Source organism: Trichomonas vaginalis, chromosome II (assembly GCF_026262505.1).
Source record: "Trichomonas vaginalis G3 chromosome II, whole genome shotgun sequence".
NCBI classification, from domain to species: Eukaryota; Parabasalia; order Trichomonadida; family Trichomonadidae; genus Trichomonas; species Trichomonas vaginalis.
The window spans coordinates 22,035,333-22,052,764 of record NC_067204.1 but is presented as its reverse complement, the minus strand read 5'-3'; the positions used below and the strand labels follow the sequence as shown (position 1 = coordinate 22,052,764).

Genomic DNA, 17,432 nt, shown 5'->3' with positions numbered 1-17,432 from the left:
ATAATACGGCAGATAATATGCTTATAGGTAAAGAAATTCAAAGAGCATTCCTTAAATTTTTTCGAAATTTATCAAAACTCGAAGGTAAATCATCGAGTGATATGCGAAAAAAAACTTTTTTATTCTATTAATGATAATAAATATATTAGCCATATTAAAACTTTTCATTTTTTAAAACTCATAGAAATACGTTTGATATTCTTCATTAAGAACATATAAAAACGAGTATAATTATCATAATCTGTTAATTTACAATATAAATGCTTTTCTGCTTGTAGTAAATATCAAATAAGAAAATAATAACATTATAAATTTTTCAAATAAGAATATATTATCTAGCATCTAAGCATGAAGATATTTAGAATTTGGATATCTAAATTCTGCTTAGATTACTTTCAAAATATAAGTCAATAATCTTTGATTTTATTAAACGCTAATATTGGATATGTAACTCATTGATTTCGATCAAAAGTTATATTCACCTTGTTAAAAAAAATAAAAAAATAAAAAACTGGGTGCTTACTGATTTGAACATATTGCCTTTGAACCCCACGACATAACCAGTAGGCTAAACGTACAGTGATTTTTTTATAAATTCTAGTATAAAATACTTCCCGCAGGGCATTTGTTTAATTATTTCACATTCTGATGACATAATTTTTAATATCATAGATAATGAAAGCGAAAAATATATAAAAATCGACAAACATGTTATAATGAATTGAGAGCTTTACGTGTCAAACAACACATTTCATACTGATTTCTATAAAAGGTACCTTTATTATAGAAGTGTAAGCTATATCTGTTTGTTTTTTTATTATAACAAATTCAAAATTCTCTTATAAGGATTAGATGAAATCTGTATTACTAAATCATTAGCTAAATGAAGGTTCAAATAGAAAGTAAATATCAATTTATATGATACTGAAACCAAATAGTTCTTTTAATAAAAGATAACACGCTGAAAATTATTGAGTATTTGCAAATCTCAAAAATCTATTGGTGAATTTGGCTCAACTTTTAAAATTATAACATTCATATCAAATCATAAAAGCAGACAAAAATTAAAGCCAAACCTATCGGCCAATTTTTTTTGATATTTTGATTTTTGAGGTATACTTTTAAAAGTGGATTTAAAGCACTGATGAAAAAACATTAACTTCTGTCGTTATGATTATTGATTTAGACAATAATGATTTTAATCTTTGATTATCAAAACACTAAAGTCATCTTTTTAACATTTGCTTGGTAGCATTAACTCAAATCTAAAGTACTATTTTATGTGGCACTCTTAGAATTTTTGTATTCATTGTACACGCTGAAATAGTACCATTAAAGTTATGGCGGACTTTCAAAAAATAGTTTGGTCACCTTTTCTGTTCTTGAGGGAAAAATTTGTAATGAAATTGAGAACAATATATAATGATATAAATAACACACTACTTCGGATACTAATATGCAATCTTAAACTTGATTTGCGACCATGCACATTAAAGCTGTCATTTCAAATTAAAACATTATCTAAGGAGTTTACATGAATGAAATTATAAATCCAAAAGTAAAAGATTTGAATTCAAAGATGATGAAATTTTAATCGATTATCTTCAATTTTGGTGGTTTTGGGAACTTATTTAGTTAATGATAGATATGGCCATTATATTACAATAAAAGTAAGAATTAGTTTCTATTTTAATGATTCTGGCTATTGCCTTTGTTTGACTATTCACATAAATTGATTTATTCATTAATAATTAATCTTAACATATGTGAGGATATTGCAATCTCCAAATCTGGGTTTCCATCCAATAGATTTGCTAATTACTAGTAATGAGGATACATATATCTATACAGTTGATATCTACATAGTTTATTACAAAAGTCCTATGTCTATTCATGTAAAGTCCAATAATGAATGAAAATATATTAGACCTATTTATAAATAGGTCTATTCTTGTAAATCTTTCAATGTTTCAGTATATTGCAAATGTAACACTGAGCGCTTAAGAAATGAAATTATTAATTCAGAAATCAATGAAAGTTTTTACCAAATTTGACAGTGCTTGATATGTTTTTCTCATTGTTTGTTTCAAAAGGATTTATGCTTTTTGGAAGAAATAAAGGTTGTAGGAGTGGCTGTAAGGATGCAAGCAGACTTTACCCACCAGAATTCTTCAATAAAAAGTTGGAATTTGAATTTCAAGACTTTTCTTTTCAAAATACTAGTGAATTTATAGGAAAAGGACATTATTCATCAGTTTATAAATCGTACCTTTCAAACGGAACTGCAGTTGCGGTTAAAAATTTGGTAACTTATAGTAAAAAATATCTTGGCAAAGAAATAAACACCTTAAAAGCATTGCAAGACGTTCCAAACGTGCTCAGATTTTACGGATTCATAGGAAATGAATCATATCCGACAATTATTTATTCATATCATCCTTCTTCAAAATCCGGATACAATGGCAATATAACACTTGAAGATTTCAGATGGTGGCTTAAAACTACTCTAGAAACATTAGCTGATATCCATGAACATGGAGTTATTCATCGTGATTTAAGATTAGCAAATATTTTAACTGATTTCGAGAACAGAAAACTTGCTATCGTTGATTTTGGTCTCTCAGACTTTTACCGAAAAGGAGTTCCAATGAATCCAAGAGTTGGATGTTTTCATATCACGGCTCCTGAACTAGCGATCAATGTTTCAAACTATAACTGCGAAGTAGATGTTTGGTCACTTGGCCTCTCATGTTTAGATATAATGATAAAACTTAAAGATCATTGGAATTCAAAGAATGATTATATGATGATTGAAAACCTCATAAAAGCATACGGAAGTGCTTCGTGGAATGAATTTGTTGGAAAATACAATCCAATTTTCAAAACTAATAGAAAAATTTCGGGAAGTTTTTATGAATTTGGAATGCCTGGAAATAATCATTTAATAACACCAGATACAATGGATCTTGTATCTAAAATGCTGGAATTGGATCCTGCAAAGAGAATTTCAGCTAGAGAAGCTTTAAATCATAATTTTTTCAAATGATTCCATGATATTGTGAAATGTTATGGTAGTCTCAAGCACAAATAAATATGTATGTACTTACTACTAAATTATTTTTACTTTTCTTTCAATGGAACAATAATTATTTTTTTTTATCTGAATATATCTTTCAGACTTTCTGTCTATTTTACAATTTCCAGGTACTTTAATAATGAATTGTAGAAATAATCAAATAAAGATATTCATAAAAAATTTTTTTTCACTTCTTATAAATTATGAATACCATAACATATTATTATATCAATTTCCAAATTCATTCAGAGCATTTAAAAATGCTGAAATGGTTTTTTCTTCACAAAATGATTGTAATAGCTATCCAATACAGTTTCAATCCAATTCAATTTGTGGTACTGAAGATTGAGCTCACCATAGTAATATAAGATCATAAATTATACATTATCATTTCTATATGCTGCATCCTGACATTAATGAAATGTAATTCCATACAACATATAGAATATTGAAACATGCTATCAATGAAATACTGCTATTGTTATGTCACAAAAACCATCTTGTATTTGTAAAATCATTGGTAGAAATATCATCAATATTGAATGAAAAATAATCGTTAAAAATTCTAATGAAATCTCAATTCTCCAATAAATGCTTTTTTATCTTTGTTTACGCAGTCATCATATACACAATTCAATTTCATGACATATCCAACCCAACTTTCAATATCAGGCACAAATACATTGAAATTGACACTAATCAACAAAAAAATCTCGTAACAATTCCTTTTTTTCAATCTGAGTCTACTCATATGACTCGACTTACTAGGTATTTACCAATGCATTATATAGATTTCGTTTTGGTTACAGAAAATTGTAATGATTCTTCTTTATTGAACTTAAAAAAGCCAAGATGCCATATAATGAAATCGACAGCTTATGTGGGCATCTATGATCATGCATTTTGCTCGTTAGATCCCCAAACTCAAGAATATACTTTAGATATGCAACCTCCTTACGATCAGCCACTTTCAAGATCTCGTACAACGAATGATAAGAGTGAAATCGGTGTTTGGTTCGAAGAAACATACCACGAATGGGGTCATCTCATTCATGACTTCTTAGGTTCATTTACATTCATTCCTGAGTACGTTTTAGAGCAAGGTGTTGTTGCGCCAGGCCCATGGAGTAAAGCAGAAAACGCTCCTGAGTGGCTAAGACTTCTAAAATGGAATGTTACAGTTTTTGATGGATATACGCATTTAAGACGCTATGTAAACCAATTATACGTCGTTGCCCCATTGATGCTTGCTGATGGTGTTACAACTGGAGGCATTCCGAAGCTCCGAGAGCGATTTGACAAATTATATAATTTGTCATCTATTCCAGCAACTCGTTACGTTGTTTCCAATAAATACAACAGACGAACCTTGACAAATTTCAACGAATTAGTTGAGTCTTTGAAGAAAAACGTTTCTCCACCAAATGGAAACCAGTGGGAAGTCTACAAACTGGGAAATAATTTAACAAACACAATGTACGAGTGGGCAACCTTCAAAGTTCTCGTTTCTGTCGCAGGTTCAATGATGTATAATTCAGTTTTTATGAAAAGTTACACTGGGATGTGTTTAGTGTTTTCCAATGCAATGGATATTGAAAATATGCAGCTATGCATTTGTTCTAAGATATTCATGGCCGGCGTTGTCCATCCAAAATTTATTCATGAATATAAGGAATACGCTTGTGACATGGAACGGGTCGTAAAGCATACAAAACAAGTTGTTGAGGCTGTGGAAAACAGAGGATGGAAGGATCATGAAGGTTTAGTCCAATTCTTCGATCCAGAAAAACTGAAGGCATGTCCGACAGATATTATTAACCCAACTTACGTAGATCAGGTTATTGTTGAACCTATTTACGAAAAAGATAATTGGGCGCATTAAATGTTTTTTATTATTTTGTTTGTATTATATAAAACTTTTGGAAATCATTTAGCTCTCATCTCTTTTAGATATGTTAATACATATCATCTTGATATATTTAAAAACATAATATATTTTTTGAATAATTTTTGAATTTATCACTTATCTGCATAATTTTCCGTTTTAAAACCAATAATTTAATATCAATCCAAGTTGTTAAATGTTGAATTTTGAGATAATTTTTATATTTTTGAAATAGTTCCTTGTGAGGATAGAAAATCACAATAGATTACTTCTTGGATATATAAATCTAGGTACAAGTTAGAAATAAAAAACAATTTTTTAAAAGAATTTTTGAAATTCACAAAAGAAACGTAAATAAATGATAAACATTAAAATCATTTCTTCATAAGAGGTTTCTTTGATCTGATTTGCTTCAATTGAATATCACCAGTGATTTGCTGAAGAGGCGGAATTGGCTTTTGATTGAGAGCAGAAGAAAGAGGAGATTTAAGTGCTGATTTATGTGGTGGTGACTTAGGAGCTGATGCTGCTTCAACTGGTGGGCTTAATGATGATATTTCTTGAGGCGATTTTGGAGTGGAAGAAGGACGTTCTGAAGATGGCTCTTTTGTTTCATCGCTTTCTTTATTATCTTCTTCGGCGTCTAATAATGTAACATTTTCTGGTTTATCGCCTTCAGGATTTTGATATAATTTCATTATATCATTATTTATTTCTTCCATTGTTCTTGTTGGTTGCTTCATATCTTCATCAGTTGTTCCAAGCTTTTCATCTATTTCTTTAAGTCTTTTCATTGAATCTGGGTCAATTTCAAATGGATTTGGCCCAGAAACATCTATATTTGGTATGACTATTTCCTCATCAAGAAAGGCTTCATCTTCTTTAGATAATTCTGTTTCAATTTCATCATCATCTGCATCGAGAGCGGCAAGTTGCTTTTCAAGCTGCTTTAGTTTATCAGCTTGTGCTCTAATATTTTGTAAATCTGCTTTAGCTTCTTTAGCTTCAGCACCTTGCAATTTTGCTGCTAAACCTTTTGCAATTACATCAATTTGTTGATTTGTTGAAAGATTTTGGCCTTGATCCCATCCATCAGGAAAATCAACAAGTGGATCTCCAAATTCTGTCTTTTTACTCTTGATGTCATTTAACCAAGCAGTTAATTCTTCAACAGTTTGTTCTCTCCAAGCGTCAACATCGATGTTAACACCTGTTAGGAAGGTATTTGTTGGATCTTTCTCGAGTTCTTGCTTATTTTCAGGAGTTTCAGTCATAAAAAAATTGAAAAGAAAATTACAAACGTTCACTTTTTTCAACTTCTAAAATAAAGAGTTCACTTCGATCTTTTGGTAATCATCGACCAGAATTATACCAATTAAGTTTAGCATATGGAGCATAGTAATATCATATACGACATTATTTCACTTGTTCTACGTATTCGATATCTAAGATAAACAAGTTTTAATGATTAGCATATGGATTTCAATTGTGGACGAATGCTTGAATTGAAGCCAAACAAATCTGGGTAAGAAACTCTTGATTATGCTGCAGATACAGAGCTGATCAGATATCAAATCAAAGGAACAAATTGCTCTGAACAACAACATAATGATCAACGCAACATAGAATATTCTATATAAGAGGTGTTAGGATTTGATAATGATTATTTAACAATTTTAGAATCGACTCAAGATAAAAGGAATAATTTAATTCTTAACATTTGAATATAAACACTTTGTAAAAAGTGTTTGCACTCATAGTGAGAATTAAAATTTATCAATGAATCTAATAAAAGCATCATAGTAGGGAAGGCATTCAGAAAGGCACAACGAGTTATAAAATATTCAAATTAGTTTAAAAAAATAGCTTATTTATTGAAACTCAAATGAATGTTAATTTGATATATAAAATAAAGTGAATATATATAATTTAGTTATCTGTGTCTTCTTCAGGCTCTGGGTCATTTGTCAAATTGATACAAGTTTCTTTGGACCTGACAACATCTAGGAACATTTCCATCATCATATATTCTCTATCTATTGCTCCAACAGATCTAAATGCTTCAATAGCAATGATATACTGATATAAGTTTTCAGGTTTCCTCATTCTTTCAACCCAAAGTTCTTCGTATCCTCCGAGAGTTCTTTCTCTGAGAACTTCACCGAAAGTGAAGATAATCAGTATGTAGATTCCGATGATTCCTCCACCCATGGATACGAGTGTGCCAACTGTTCCATCGGATTCGACTTCTTCAGACCAAATACTTTTCCTTCAGCAGCTGCTTGAGCTTTCTTTTCTTCGATGATTCTTTGCTTCTCTTCTGCTTCTTTCTTCTTTCTCTCTTCTTCTTCAGCTTTCCTGCGGATCTCTTCTTCTTCATCTTTCTTCTTTTGTTCTTCAGTTCTATTGTCAACTTTTTCTGGTTTCTTACTTTGTTGTTGTGCCATCAAAAATGAGGCAGATCTATTCAATCCTGCTGATTATTGATCAGCAAGGCGGAAGATTTGTTCAATCTTTGCATGTTGAATAGAATCAACGACTTTTTGGTTAATTCTATTGAGAACTTTCAATTGGCGAACCCTGATGAATCTGTAAGCTAATCTCTGGATGGAATCTTTTCTGCATTCCTGGAACATTGGAGTTTCCATAATATGAATTACCAATGATTCTAAAGCAAAGAGAATGATCCAGAGATATTCTGTACTGGAATTTCCTCTAAATGGTAATCCAAACGCTTGCTGGACATATGCTGCTGTAGATTTAGGAATGAAGTAAGGAATGCGACTTAGCAATCTACCTGCAATAACCAAGAAGAGACCCCAAAGATGGATGGAAATTGTCTTGTGGTTGTCGAAATCATGCAATAAAGTCATGTAGAACAAAATTGAAATCAAAATAGTAAAGAACAAACCATCGAATGTTGGGATGAAAATGGAGATAGCAATGGCTATTGCTTCGATGATTTCGAAGATATTTGAAACGATAAATTTGATAACACCCTTCAAGAAATCTGGCAAATCATCGAATCCTGCGTTATAATTCATTGCTAATTCTCTGAATTGCAAATAGAATGTCAACATGAATGCAGTGACCATGTTTGTGAACAAAGCCTCAATTTCGATATTCCTCAATGACAAGAAATCTCCCCATTCGTTTTCAAGCTTTTCACTGATGAAATAGTAACGAGTTGGAGGGCCAAGCCATATAACGTACTGGAAGAGGAACAGAAATTGAAAAGAACCGAGATCCAAACAGCACCTCTTTGGAGAACTTTTGGCTTAAACTGAACAATGATCAAAACTAACAATGAAAAGAAACCAAAAACTGTTGGATTGTAAAGTGTTGAAACACACAATGAAATGTTCACAAATACAGGTAACCAGTTGTGCAACATCATGTAGAATGCCCTGTATACTCTCATTCCCAATGAATTGTCAAATTTTGGATCAGTTGGTTCTGGATGTTCTGCAATCATATTGACAATGATTACAAGAATAAACAAAAGTTGCCATGTCATTGAGTAGTTTCTATCTCCCTGTCCTTTATCACCATCAACAAAGTAGAGGCCAATGTATTCACACCATTTTCGTATCGGCTCATATTGAGCGTAAGTTTGCCCTTCTGTTCTTGCTGTCAATTTTGGAAAAACTGACAAAAACACCTCAATAACTATATAAATTGTATTTGAATAGAGCAATATTCCAACAAGTTTGTTAAAGAACCTTGCCATTTTTAAACCCAAAAGGAAGAAGATTGAGATAACACATTTGATAACTGTTGGATATGAATTTGAAATAGAGAAGAAGAACATCAAAAGCCATGAAATATAGAAGAATAGTGATCTTAAAACAGCTTTGAATTCCTCACGAATTCCTTGAATCCAAATACTTGGTTTCTTCTGTAGAGGATTTGTATTCATATATGTCAATGAGATACAGAACATCGTAACTGCAAGCATAGCAGCTTCCCATCCTGGCGTTTGAGGTGTTGTAAGATCAATTATATCTTTCATAGTGAGTTTATCTTCATCTTTTCCAATTTTAAATTTGATTGACATCAAAAAGTCTCTTGTGTTGGCGAACTCTGAGAACATGAGCATTGTCAAGTGCAATGAAACAGAGATACCAGAAACAATGATGGCAATTTTTGTAAGAAGGACTTTGTTAAGAACTTTTGAATAAAAGATGAAAATACCAGTGATTACATAAACGACCGAGAAAATATTTGGTCCAAAAACATATAAATAGGCAAGGTGAAGTAAAGCTAAAGCCCAAAAAATGAACATGACAACTGTCGACGGATAGATAACTTTAACTTTGCCCATATGAGTGATTAAGACACATAAGAATACCATAGCAATGTAAGGCCACAAATAAATGGGTAATTCTGCTTCTGTTTTACCCCTTTTCAATCCTGTTTTCACCAAAAATTGCCAAACTTCGTCATTTTTAATATATTCTTCTGGCATTGTTTCGAAGACAGTGGCTGTGATAATGATTAATCCTGTAAGGAACATAATGAAATAAAAGATTGGGCAATGGAATAAACCAAGAACATTAGTGATAAGAATTAATGCACAAATACCATTGAAACAATACTGATTTTCTTGATATCCGTATGTGATACCTAAAACAACGACGGCTCCAACTGATAAATTCTTGAAGATAAATACAACAATATTCTTGATAATTGTTGCAATTCTGATGATGAACTTCAAAACAACTCCTGGCTCTTTCTTTTTCTTCTTTTTTGGCTCATCAATGATGTCATTCAACTCAACACCTTCTTCATTTTCATGGTGCTTTGGAGGTTTGAAGTGAACAACTCTACCGATTTGAGCTAAAATTGATGTCAAAAGGAAACCAAGGAGAACAAACATGAACTCCCTGTTTTTGCTTTCTGCTTCAACGCCTTTCTTGTAAAAGTGATAAAAACCGATCGGTTGTAAAACTTTTACAAATAAATCTGGTACACTTTTCTCTGCTTTTTCTGCAGAATAGAATAAATTCAAACATGTTACGTATATTGCACTGAAAAGAACATTGTGAATGACAGAAAGTAGTCTGAAGAAGAATTTGCGAGATGCATTGAGTGAAAAGAAGCATGCTAAGAAAACAATAAGCTCCCAAACACCAGCAATGTAGCATGGGAAGAAAACAGAATATACTAAAACAGCAACAAATGAGAAAACCAGTAAGATATCTGATAACGTAACAAGGACATGAGGTATTTTTGGCTTTGAACGCTTGAAAACGAAACACAACTGGACTGAAAACCATATTTGAATAACATTAACGGCTAAACTTAATGGAGCATACTTTTGGAAATATGATGACTGATGTAGTTTCTGACTATTAGTGGAACCGATAATCGGATAGAGTTTTCCAAGTGGGGATGTTGTATAGAAGATGAATAGAGAGAATAAAATTGCATATACGTAAATCACAATAAGAATATATTGATGAACAAAAGGTCTGCCAAATAAACCCATTGTAATTGATATGTATAGGATATATGCAAGCAAAGGAACAAAACAATAGCTGACCGCCACAATTTCCATGAACATTTGAACTGCTCCCATAACTGCAAGGCAAAATGTCCAAATAAAGTCCGAAGCAAAGATCCACGCCATGGATGAATATATTTTGGCTCTGCGCTCAAGCATTATTTCAGGTTTTGTCTTAAATAATAAGATTGCAGAGGCAATTTCTAAAATAATGGCGACAACGCTTATACCAATTGTTAATCTTGCGTCTTTTGCAACATAGTTATTAAAGTCTAAACCCATTATTTGAACAATTTTTGAATCTTCATCTTCACTCATTCCGATGGATGAGGCAAGACCAAGAAGTATAATATTATAAACGAGTTCAATAGATAAAATAATTTTGTGACCCGTAATTGATGTTTTTGTTAAGTTTGTAATGGCAAAAACATTACGCCTTCAGTAGTCATTGAGTTGATTACATAGCATATAGGAAGAATGAATTCAAGTAATACTATGCATGGAATTGGATATGATTTCTGCCTTTTTCTGGGTTTTTGTTCCTCATAAACTTTCTTTCTAGGAGCAGCCTCAGGATTAATATCATCTGGCCCAATAACTGTTGTGCTACTTGGCTCACTAGAATAGTAATAATCATCATAGGAATCAGAACTCATATTTTATCTAATACTGAAACAATTAAAAAAAAAATTAATTTCAATTATTTTTTTATTTTTTGGGAATCCCAAATCAACTGATTTGTGATACATGTATAGGTTTCGATTCATTATATCAGGGAAAGTTTTGAGACGGACTTTGCTCAATTAAATTTTTATCTGATATTTCAAATCTATCACTTCTATCAACCAAATTTAAAATATTATTTTATGCAGCCATTTTTGAAAGAATTTTTTGTGATTCACAAAAATATTAATGTGACATAATATAAAATGAATAATACTGATTTTTCTTGTGAATAAAATTTTGAGAAGTCTCTCAAAAATGTAGTAAAACATTGAAATATTTGAAAAGTTTATTTTTTGCTAAATTCTCAAATTTTATATGAAACTGTAGATGTTGAGAATTATCATGTTAATCATAAATTTATAAATGTAATTTCACAATTTTCCAAATTTTGAAAGAAAAATCAAAAAGGAAAGTTTCACATGATGAATTACTTCTATATTCTCAATCTCTCCTGTTGCCCATAATTATTATTGTTAAAATTATATTTTATTTGATTTGTCACCTAATTTTGAAAATAACAATTAAAGGGCATTATCTGGTTTTCATAGATAAAAAGAGACTCCATACAGGATATATATCATTATCGATAACTTTTTTTCAAATAATAAGTATTTTTCGAGATATTGTACAATAAATTAAGAAGTAATCTAATGGATTTTGACTGAATTAAAATTTATGTGTGTCCAAATAAAAGAGTAAATTCAGGTGTGTATATAAAAAACAAAGAAAATGATAAATAATAAAACAATATTTTAAAACATATATAACTAATAGAAATTTCAAGCAGCATCAAATTCTCCAGATGTTTCGACGTAGTTCTGTATGGTTTGGAGTATTTGTTCTGCGTCTTTCTCGTTAGCCAAGCAGTCGTAAATTTCATTAATTTTATCTGGCTCTTCTTTTCTTGACAAAATGTTTCTGAAAACTCCGACAGCGCTTGCAATCATTCCTCTCTTCATTTCGTCATTCATTTCATAACCATAGAGGATGTAGTAGGCCTTCATAGCGAAGTAGAACATACTTTGGCTGTAGCATTCCGAAGAAATGATCTGCAAAATTGTTTTTGCGTCATCAGGAGCTGTGCATTGCGTGTAAATGTCCCAAGCTTTTTCTGGTTTCTTGTTCATGATGTAACACATGCACAACCATGATGTATAGTTCAATTCGCGAAGATAAGCAGGGTTCTGGATTAATAGGAAGTATCTTTCGGCTTCTGCGAATCTATTTAATTGCGCCAATGTCATGGCTTTGTTGTAATTGAACTCATCGGTATCTTTGAGGTATTCTTCAACATATTGCAGCACTTTCATGACTGTATCCCATTCTTGTTCGATGAATTTGTTGGTTGCGAGGGCTTGGCGGCCTTGTATAGTATCCTTGAAGTCATCGAGGTTGCCGAACTCTTTAAATACCTCATTGGCACTCGTGATTAAATTGACATCACCGGATTGTTGGCCGTAAGCAAGATCTACGGTTGCTTTGAGGACAGATTCGCTTAAATCAAGAGGCTGGAAGTCCTGAAGCATGTTGAAGGCTTCTGTAGAGTTGGATTCGCGTAAATAAAGAATTGCGAGGTTTTGCTGGGCTTGTGGAATAATTCCGACAAGTTTTGGTAAGATTGTGAAGCCATCGTCGCCGTTATGGAATATACATAGGTTATGATTGATAAGAGAATCAACAAAGCCGTATGTTGCTGAACTGAATTTGCGAATTTGTAATAATTGCGATTCGGCAGTATTTGGATCGTAAAGTTTGAGATAATCGCAGCTCTTAAGGTTCAAGGCGACAGCAGAATCAGAATTGTATTGAAGATATTGATCAACAGAGTTATTTGATTCTTCATGCTTATCTAGCTTAAATAGGCACATAGCTATATAAACATTTAATGCAAGATAATCAGGGTGATCAAGAAGAAGCTTTTGGTAAATGTCAATAGCATCTTGATAGTGAGAACGGATATAATGAATTGCAGCAAGAGAAAGCTGATTCTGTAATGTACCAAGTAACTGGGAATGTGTTTTATATAAGGCATCGTCATCATTTGTTTGCTGAGCAATGTGGAAAAGAAGTCTTGTCTTATAATCACAAGATGGACCTTTTTCGGCATACTGCTTTGCTGCATCAAAATCTCTTAAGTAAAACTCACAAGATGAAATATAGAGATTGACAGTAGTATCATCTGGATCACTTTCTAACAAACCTTTGTAAATTTCAATCGCATCTTCATATTGGCCTGAATGAAAGAGGCAATAACCGTGCCAAAGTTGAAGTTCTTTTGTATAAGGCTGATTTAGCTCTTTGTGAAGAAAATCAATGAATGTTGCTGCTCCACTATAATCACGATTTGCAATTGATTCCAAAATACTTTGCTCATTCGTTTCTGGGACAGGAGCTGCGGCTTCGGTTGGAACCTGATTGATTTGGATTTGCTTCTTCGACCTTCCTCCGACAAACATTTCTCTAAATAAAAAAAGTCGGTTATTAAATAAAAGTGTCAGGCTCCAAAATTTCTTTCCTTTTGAAATACCTGATTTCGCAAATTTACGGGCATTTTACCTTTGCAATCATCTACTCAATTGATTTTCTTTGAAATCATAACTTAATGAATACCACTTTGATTAACATTTTACTCTTCAATAAAGGTAACTAAACTCCTTTCGCCGATCCGATTTGCTCCATATTTAAAATATAGCTTGCATATGTAGAAGAAAAGCTTATTTTGAAGTACGCCCGAAATCCACCAACAGGATTTCGAGCTACTAAAAAGATACTTTTAAATGTGATTTTTTTTATAAAAAATTAAATTTATTTTAAGATCAGACTAAAAACTAATTTTATGGAAAATTTATATCGACAAATTTATTACTTATTGGGTATATAGATTTTTTGATTATGGCGATTCTGTCTGATATGCTTCCAATAAGCCAAAACACATTTCATACTGATTTCTATAAAAGGTATCTTTATTATAGAAGTGTAAGCTATATCTGTTTGTTTTTTTATTATAACAAATTCAAAATTCTCTTATAAGGACTAGATGAAATCTGTATTATTAAATCATTAGCTAAATGAAGGTTCAAATAGAAAGTAAATATCAATTTATATGATACTGAAACCAAATAGTTCTTTTAATAAAAGATAACACGCTGAAAATTATTGAGTATTTGCAAATCTCAAAAATCTATTGGTGAATTTGGCTCAACTTTTAAAATTATAACATCCATATCAAATCATAAAAGCAGACAAAAATTAAAGCCAAACCTATCGGCCAATTTTTTTTTGATATTTTGATTTTTGAGGTATACTTTTAAAAGTGGATTTAAAGCACTTATGAAAAAACATTAACTTCTGTCGTTATGATTATTGATTTAGACAATAATGATTTTAATCTTTGATTATCAAAACACTAAAGTCATCTTTTTAACATTTGCTTGGTAGCATTAACTCAAGTCTAAAGTACTATTTTATGTGGCACTCTTAGAATTTTTGTATTCATTGTACACGCTGAAATAGTACCATTAAAGTTATGGCGGACTTTCAAAAAATAGTTTGGTCACCTTTCTCTTCAATAATCTGCCCTTTGATCAGTCGTATAATTCTTATGGCATTACTTTACTTAGCTAGTATACTTCCAAACTTCATGCTAAAAACTGAATATAACCAAAATTTAGATAAATTTTCAAATTCCTAAATAATTTAATGAAATTCAACATATTGAATTAGCAAAGGGATGAGCATTATTTACAAACAGAAATATTGTAAATTTAAATGATTTTTTATCTCGCAGTATATAAATTCATAAATATAGTAATTGCTTTAAATTTTAGCATTAAATACTTCTAGTCTCATCTGTGCTTTACTTATATGCATAAATATTACAAAATTATTATCTTTTTTTATAAATTTGTTTTATATGAATGCATACTTCATGAGATATATAGAACTCACTTAGTTAAATTTATGTTTAAAAGAGGAGCTATTTACTATGGCTATCAAAGCATCATATCCCTTCAATGATGTAATTTATATAAAAATGTGACATATTTTGAATAGTTTACATAAGATTCAGATAATAAATAGATATTTATAACAATCATATTTTTGAAATAAATTTTGTTTGTTTAAAATGCGAAAACCTGATTTTTTGTCAAAAATCATAATGAGTGAAGTGGAAGTTTTCAAGGCGCATTTCTGGCAGCAACCACCAGAAGCTTATCAGGGAAAAATCCCATTCATTGTTTCAGATCTGATTGCAGTTCTTAAACAGCTTGGTGCCGAGCGCGTTGAAGGTGTTTTCCGTCTAAATGGTTCCGATAGGCAAATTAAAGAGCTTATTGAAGTAATTGATAACGGAAGAATACAGGATTGGACACCATATTCCAATGTACATACTATTGCAACTACTTTAAAGAGGTATTTCCGTGCAATGGCAACAATTGATCCAATCATTCCGTTTCGCCTTTATAACAGCATAATTGAGATTGCACGTATTCAACAAACACCAAAAGTTATTTCCGAACTTAAAAACTTACTTAAGAAATTAGATCCAGGAAGATATCACACACTCTGCTTCTTAATTAAATACCTTAATGAAGTTTCAAAGCACGATGATGAGAATCAAATGCCCGCAAAGAATATCGCTGTTTGCTTTGGTCCAAACTTGATTTCAAGTGATCGTCCAGATTCACCGGATGCATTAAACCAGTCAGTACTTGTTGTTCACGTACTTGAAGACATGATCATCCACTTCGAGGAAATCTTCGAAGGCATCGAAAATATTGATCGATACAATTGCGATCCAGAAGACATACTCGCATTGATGGTTCCACCATTGAAATGGAGCCATGTTGTTAATCTCATGTCCCGAAATAAAGAGCGCATGAAATTCAAGTGCATTCAATATGTACCGCAAGCAAACATGCAAATGAGCATTGTCAATCGTCCGAAACGTCCACCACCACCAATACTTTCCGAACAGCATGATAATGTTTACTCGAGCCGCAGCGGATACGCTGAATTTTACGGAGATGCCGTTGGTGCCCAAGATCTCAAGTTTTTCATCGACTGCCTCAAGAAATCAGGCAACTCATCTATAATCAACATGCTCAAGAACATTGCAGTTTCACAAACAGAATTCAAGATCGCCAAACCTCCTGAGAAACCAAAGAAACAAGAAGCAACAAGTCTTGCAGCAGTTCCTAGGAGATCTCAAACAGTCAAGATATCTTCACAGGCTACGGATGATGATATTGTTAAGCCGAAGTTAACTGATGATGAAGTTTATGTTCCACCACCAGAACAGAATGTTTATAGGAAGGCAACATTAGCGGGAAGAAGAAGACCAACAGTGAGGATTCTTCAAGATTAAATTTATTTTATAATGTTACTTTTTCATTATGTTTTTATGAATATATGCATTATGTCTTCATACACATATATACTCATGAACAACTATCTCTCTTTTTTATCAAAATAATGTCATAAGATTATTTTTGATATAAACTCTCAGAAAATAAATGTGGACACGATATTAGAGCTTAGTTTTTTCACTCCATGCTATAATTTAAATTAATGTAGCTTGAGTGGAGTGATTTTCATTTTATATAAAGTCTTTGTCCTAATTATTATAAAATTCTGTAAATATTTCGATTTATTTAGCTTATAGAGTATAAATATAAGTTTACTAAAAAGTCTGAAAGTGATTTATGCATCGCGAAGAGTGAATAAGTAATTCGCTTCGAGTTTGTGCATTGAGTGAAGTGCTTCAGCAACACGAAATCTGAGATCATGAAAAGCTTGCATACTTAATTCGACAGTTTGAAATGTGCCATCTGATAATTCGAATCTAAGAATAATAAATGGTTGCATGACATTATTAACTGATGAAGAAGATAGAATAACGTCGGCACGCCATGTCATTGATTTCAAGGATGGAATATTATCTGCTGAAATTGGTTGTTTCTCACCCATATTTTTTGACACCTCAAGCAAACAAACTATTTCAATTTCTATTCATGATAATTAATGTTAAATTCTAATGTTAGATGAAAGTATTAAATAAATATTGCTCTCAATTTTGAAACGAAAATCAATTTATGTGAAAGAACTTAAACTTACATATGTGATCTTTTTTGAAGAGAGACAACTAAGGCAATTGTATATATAGTACATATACATATCAGTTTGCATAATATGACAAGGTGTTTCCTGAAATATGTTGGCCCTCTAATTTGTTAAGT

At 31.6% G+C, this 17,432-nt stretch overlaps 10 protein-coding genes across 10 annotated transcripts, besides 1 other annotated feature; 3 read left to right on the top strand and 7 right to left on the bottom strand.

Moving 5' to 3' along the window:
* Positions 1-2,058: 2,058 nt before the first annotated feature.
* Positions 2,059-3,226, top strand: TVAGG3_0588470 (protein serine/threonine kinase protein; the record flags this gene model as incomplete). Its single annotated transcript, XM_001322124.1, has 1 exon — positions 2,099-3,046. One exon carries the CDS (start codon positions 2,099-2,101, stop codon positions 3,044-3,046), a length of 948 nt encoding a protein of 315 aa, XP_001322159.1.
* Positions 3,227-3,525: 299 nt separating this feature from the next.
* Positions 3,526-5,001, top strand: TVAGG3_0588460 (glycosyltransferase family; the record flags this gene model as incomplete). The annotated part of the gene is made up of 1 exon (XM_001322123.1): positions 3,645-4,958. One exon carries the CDS (start codon positions 3,645-3,647, stop codon positions 4,956-4,958), a length of 1,314 nt encoding a protein of 437 aa, XP_001322158.1.
* A 334-nt stretch (positions 5,002-5,335) lies between these two features.
* On the bottom strand, positions 5,336-6,235 carry TVAGG3_0588450 (uncharacterized protein; the record flags this gene model as incomplete). The annotated part of the gene is made up of 1 exon (XM_001322122.1): positions 5,336-6,235. One exon carries the CDS (start codon positions 6,233-6,235, stop codon positions 5,336-5,338), a length of 900 nt encoding a protein of 299 aa, XP_001322157.1.
* A 655-nt stretch (positions 6,236-6,890) lies between these two features.
* Positions 6,891-7,067, bottom strand: TVAGG3_0588440 (uncharacterized protein; the record flags this gene model as incomplete). The annotated part of the gene is made up of 1 exon (XM_001322121.1): positions 6,891-7,067. The coding sequence occupies one exon, from the start codon at positions 7,065-7,067 to the stop codon at positions 6,891-6,893; it is 177 nt and encodes a 58-aa protein (XP_001322156.1).
* A 71-nt stretch (positions 7,068-7,138) lies between these two features.
* TVAGG3_0588430 (uncharacterized protein) lies at positions 7,139-7,408 on the bottom strand (the record flags this gene model as incomplete). Its single annotated transcript, XM_001322120.1, has 1 exon — positions 7,139-7,408. One exon carries the CDS (start codon positions 7,406-7,408, stop codon positions 7,139-7,141), a length of 270 nt encoding a protein of 89 aa, XP_001322155.1.
* Positions 7,409-7,441: 33 nt separating this feature from the next.
* TVAGG3_0588420 (uncharacterized protein) lies at positions 7,442-8,056 on the bottom strand (the record flags this gene model as incomplete). Its single annotated transcript, XM_001322119.1, has 1 exon — positions 7,442-8,056. The coding sequence occupies one exon, from the start codon at positions 8,054-8,056 to the stop codon at positions 7,442-7,444; it is 615 nt and encodes a 204-aa protein (XP_001322154.1).
* Positions 8,057-8,088: 32 nt separating this feature from the next.
* On the bottom strand, positions 8,089-10,785 carry TVAGG3_0588410 (Piezo-type mechanosensitive ion channel component family; the record flags this gene model as incomplete). Its single annotated transcript, XM_001322118.1, has 1 exon — positions 8,089-10,785. The coding sequence occupies one exon, from the start codon at positions 10,783-10,785 to the stop codon at positions 8,089-8,091; it is 2,697 nt and encodes an 898-aa protein (XP_001322153.1).
* Positions 10,786-11,880: 1,095 nt separating this feature from the next.
* On the bottom strand, positions 11,881-13,662 carry TVAGG3_0588400 (uncharacterized protein; the record flags this gene model as incomplete). Its single annotated transcript, XM_001322117.1, has 1 exon — positions 11,973-13,649. The coding sequence occupies one exon, from the start codon at positions 13,647-13,649 to the stop codon at positions 11,973-11,975; it is 1,677 nt and encodes a 558-aa protein (XP_001322152.1).
* A 169-nt stretch (positions 13,663-13,831) lies between these two features.
* Positions 13,832-14,754: a mobile genetic element.
* Positions 14,755-15,240: 486 nt separating this feature from the next.
* TVAGG3_0588380 (GTPase activator protein) lies at positions 15,241-16,702 on the top strand (the record flags this gene model as incomplete). The annotated part of the gene is made up of 1 exon (XM_001322116.1): positions 15,353-16,561. One exon carries the CDS (start codon positions 15,353-15,355, stop codon positions 16,559-16,561), a length of 1,209 nt encoding a protein of 402 aa, XP_001322151.1.
* Positions 16,703-16,814: 112 nt separating this feature from the next.
* TVAGG3_0588370 (COMM domain containing protein 5 family) lies at positions 16,815-17,170 on the bottom strand (the record flags this gene model as incomplete). Its single annotated transcript, XM_001322115.2, has 1 exon — positions 16,897-17,163. One exon carries the CDS (start codon positions 17,161-17,163, stop codon positions 16,897-16,899), a length of 267 nt encoding a protein of 88 aa, XP_001322150.1.
* Between the last annotated feature and the right edge of the window lie 262 nt (positions 17,171-17,432).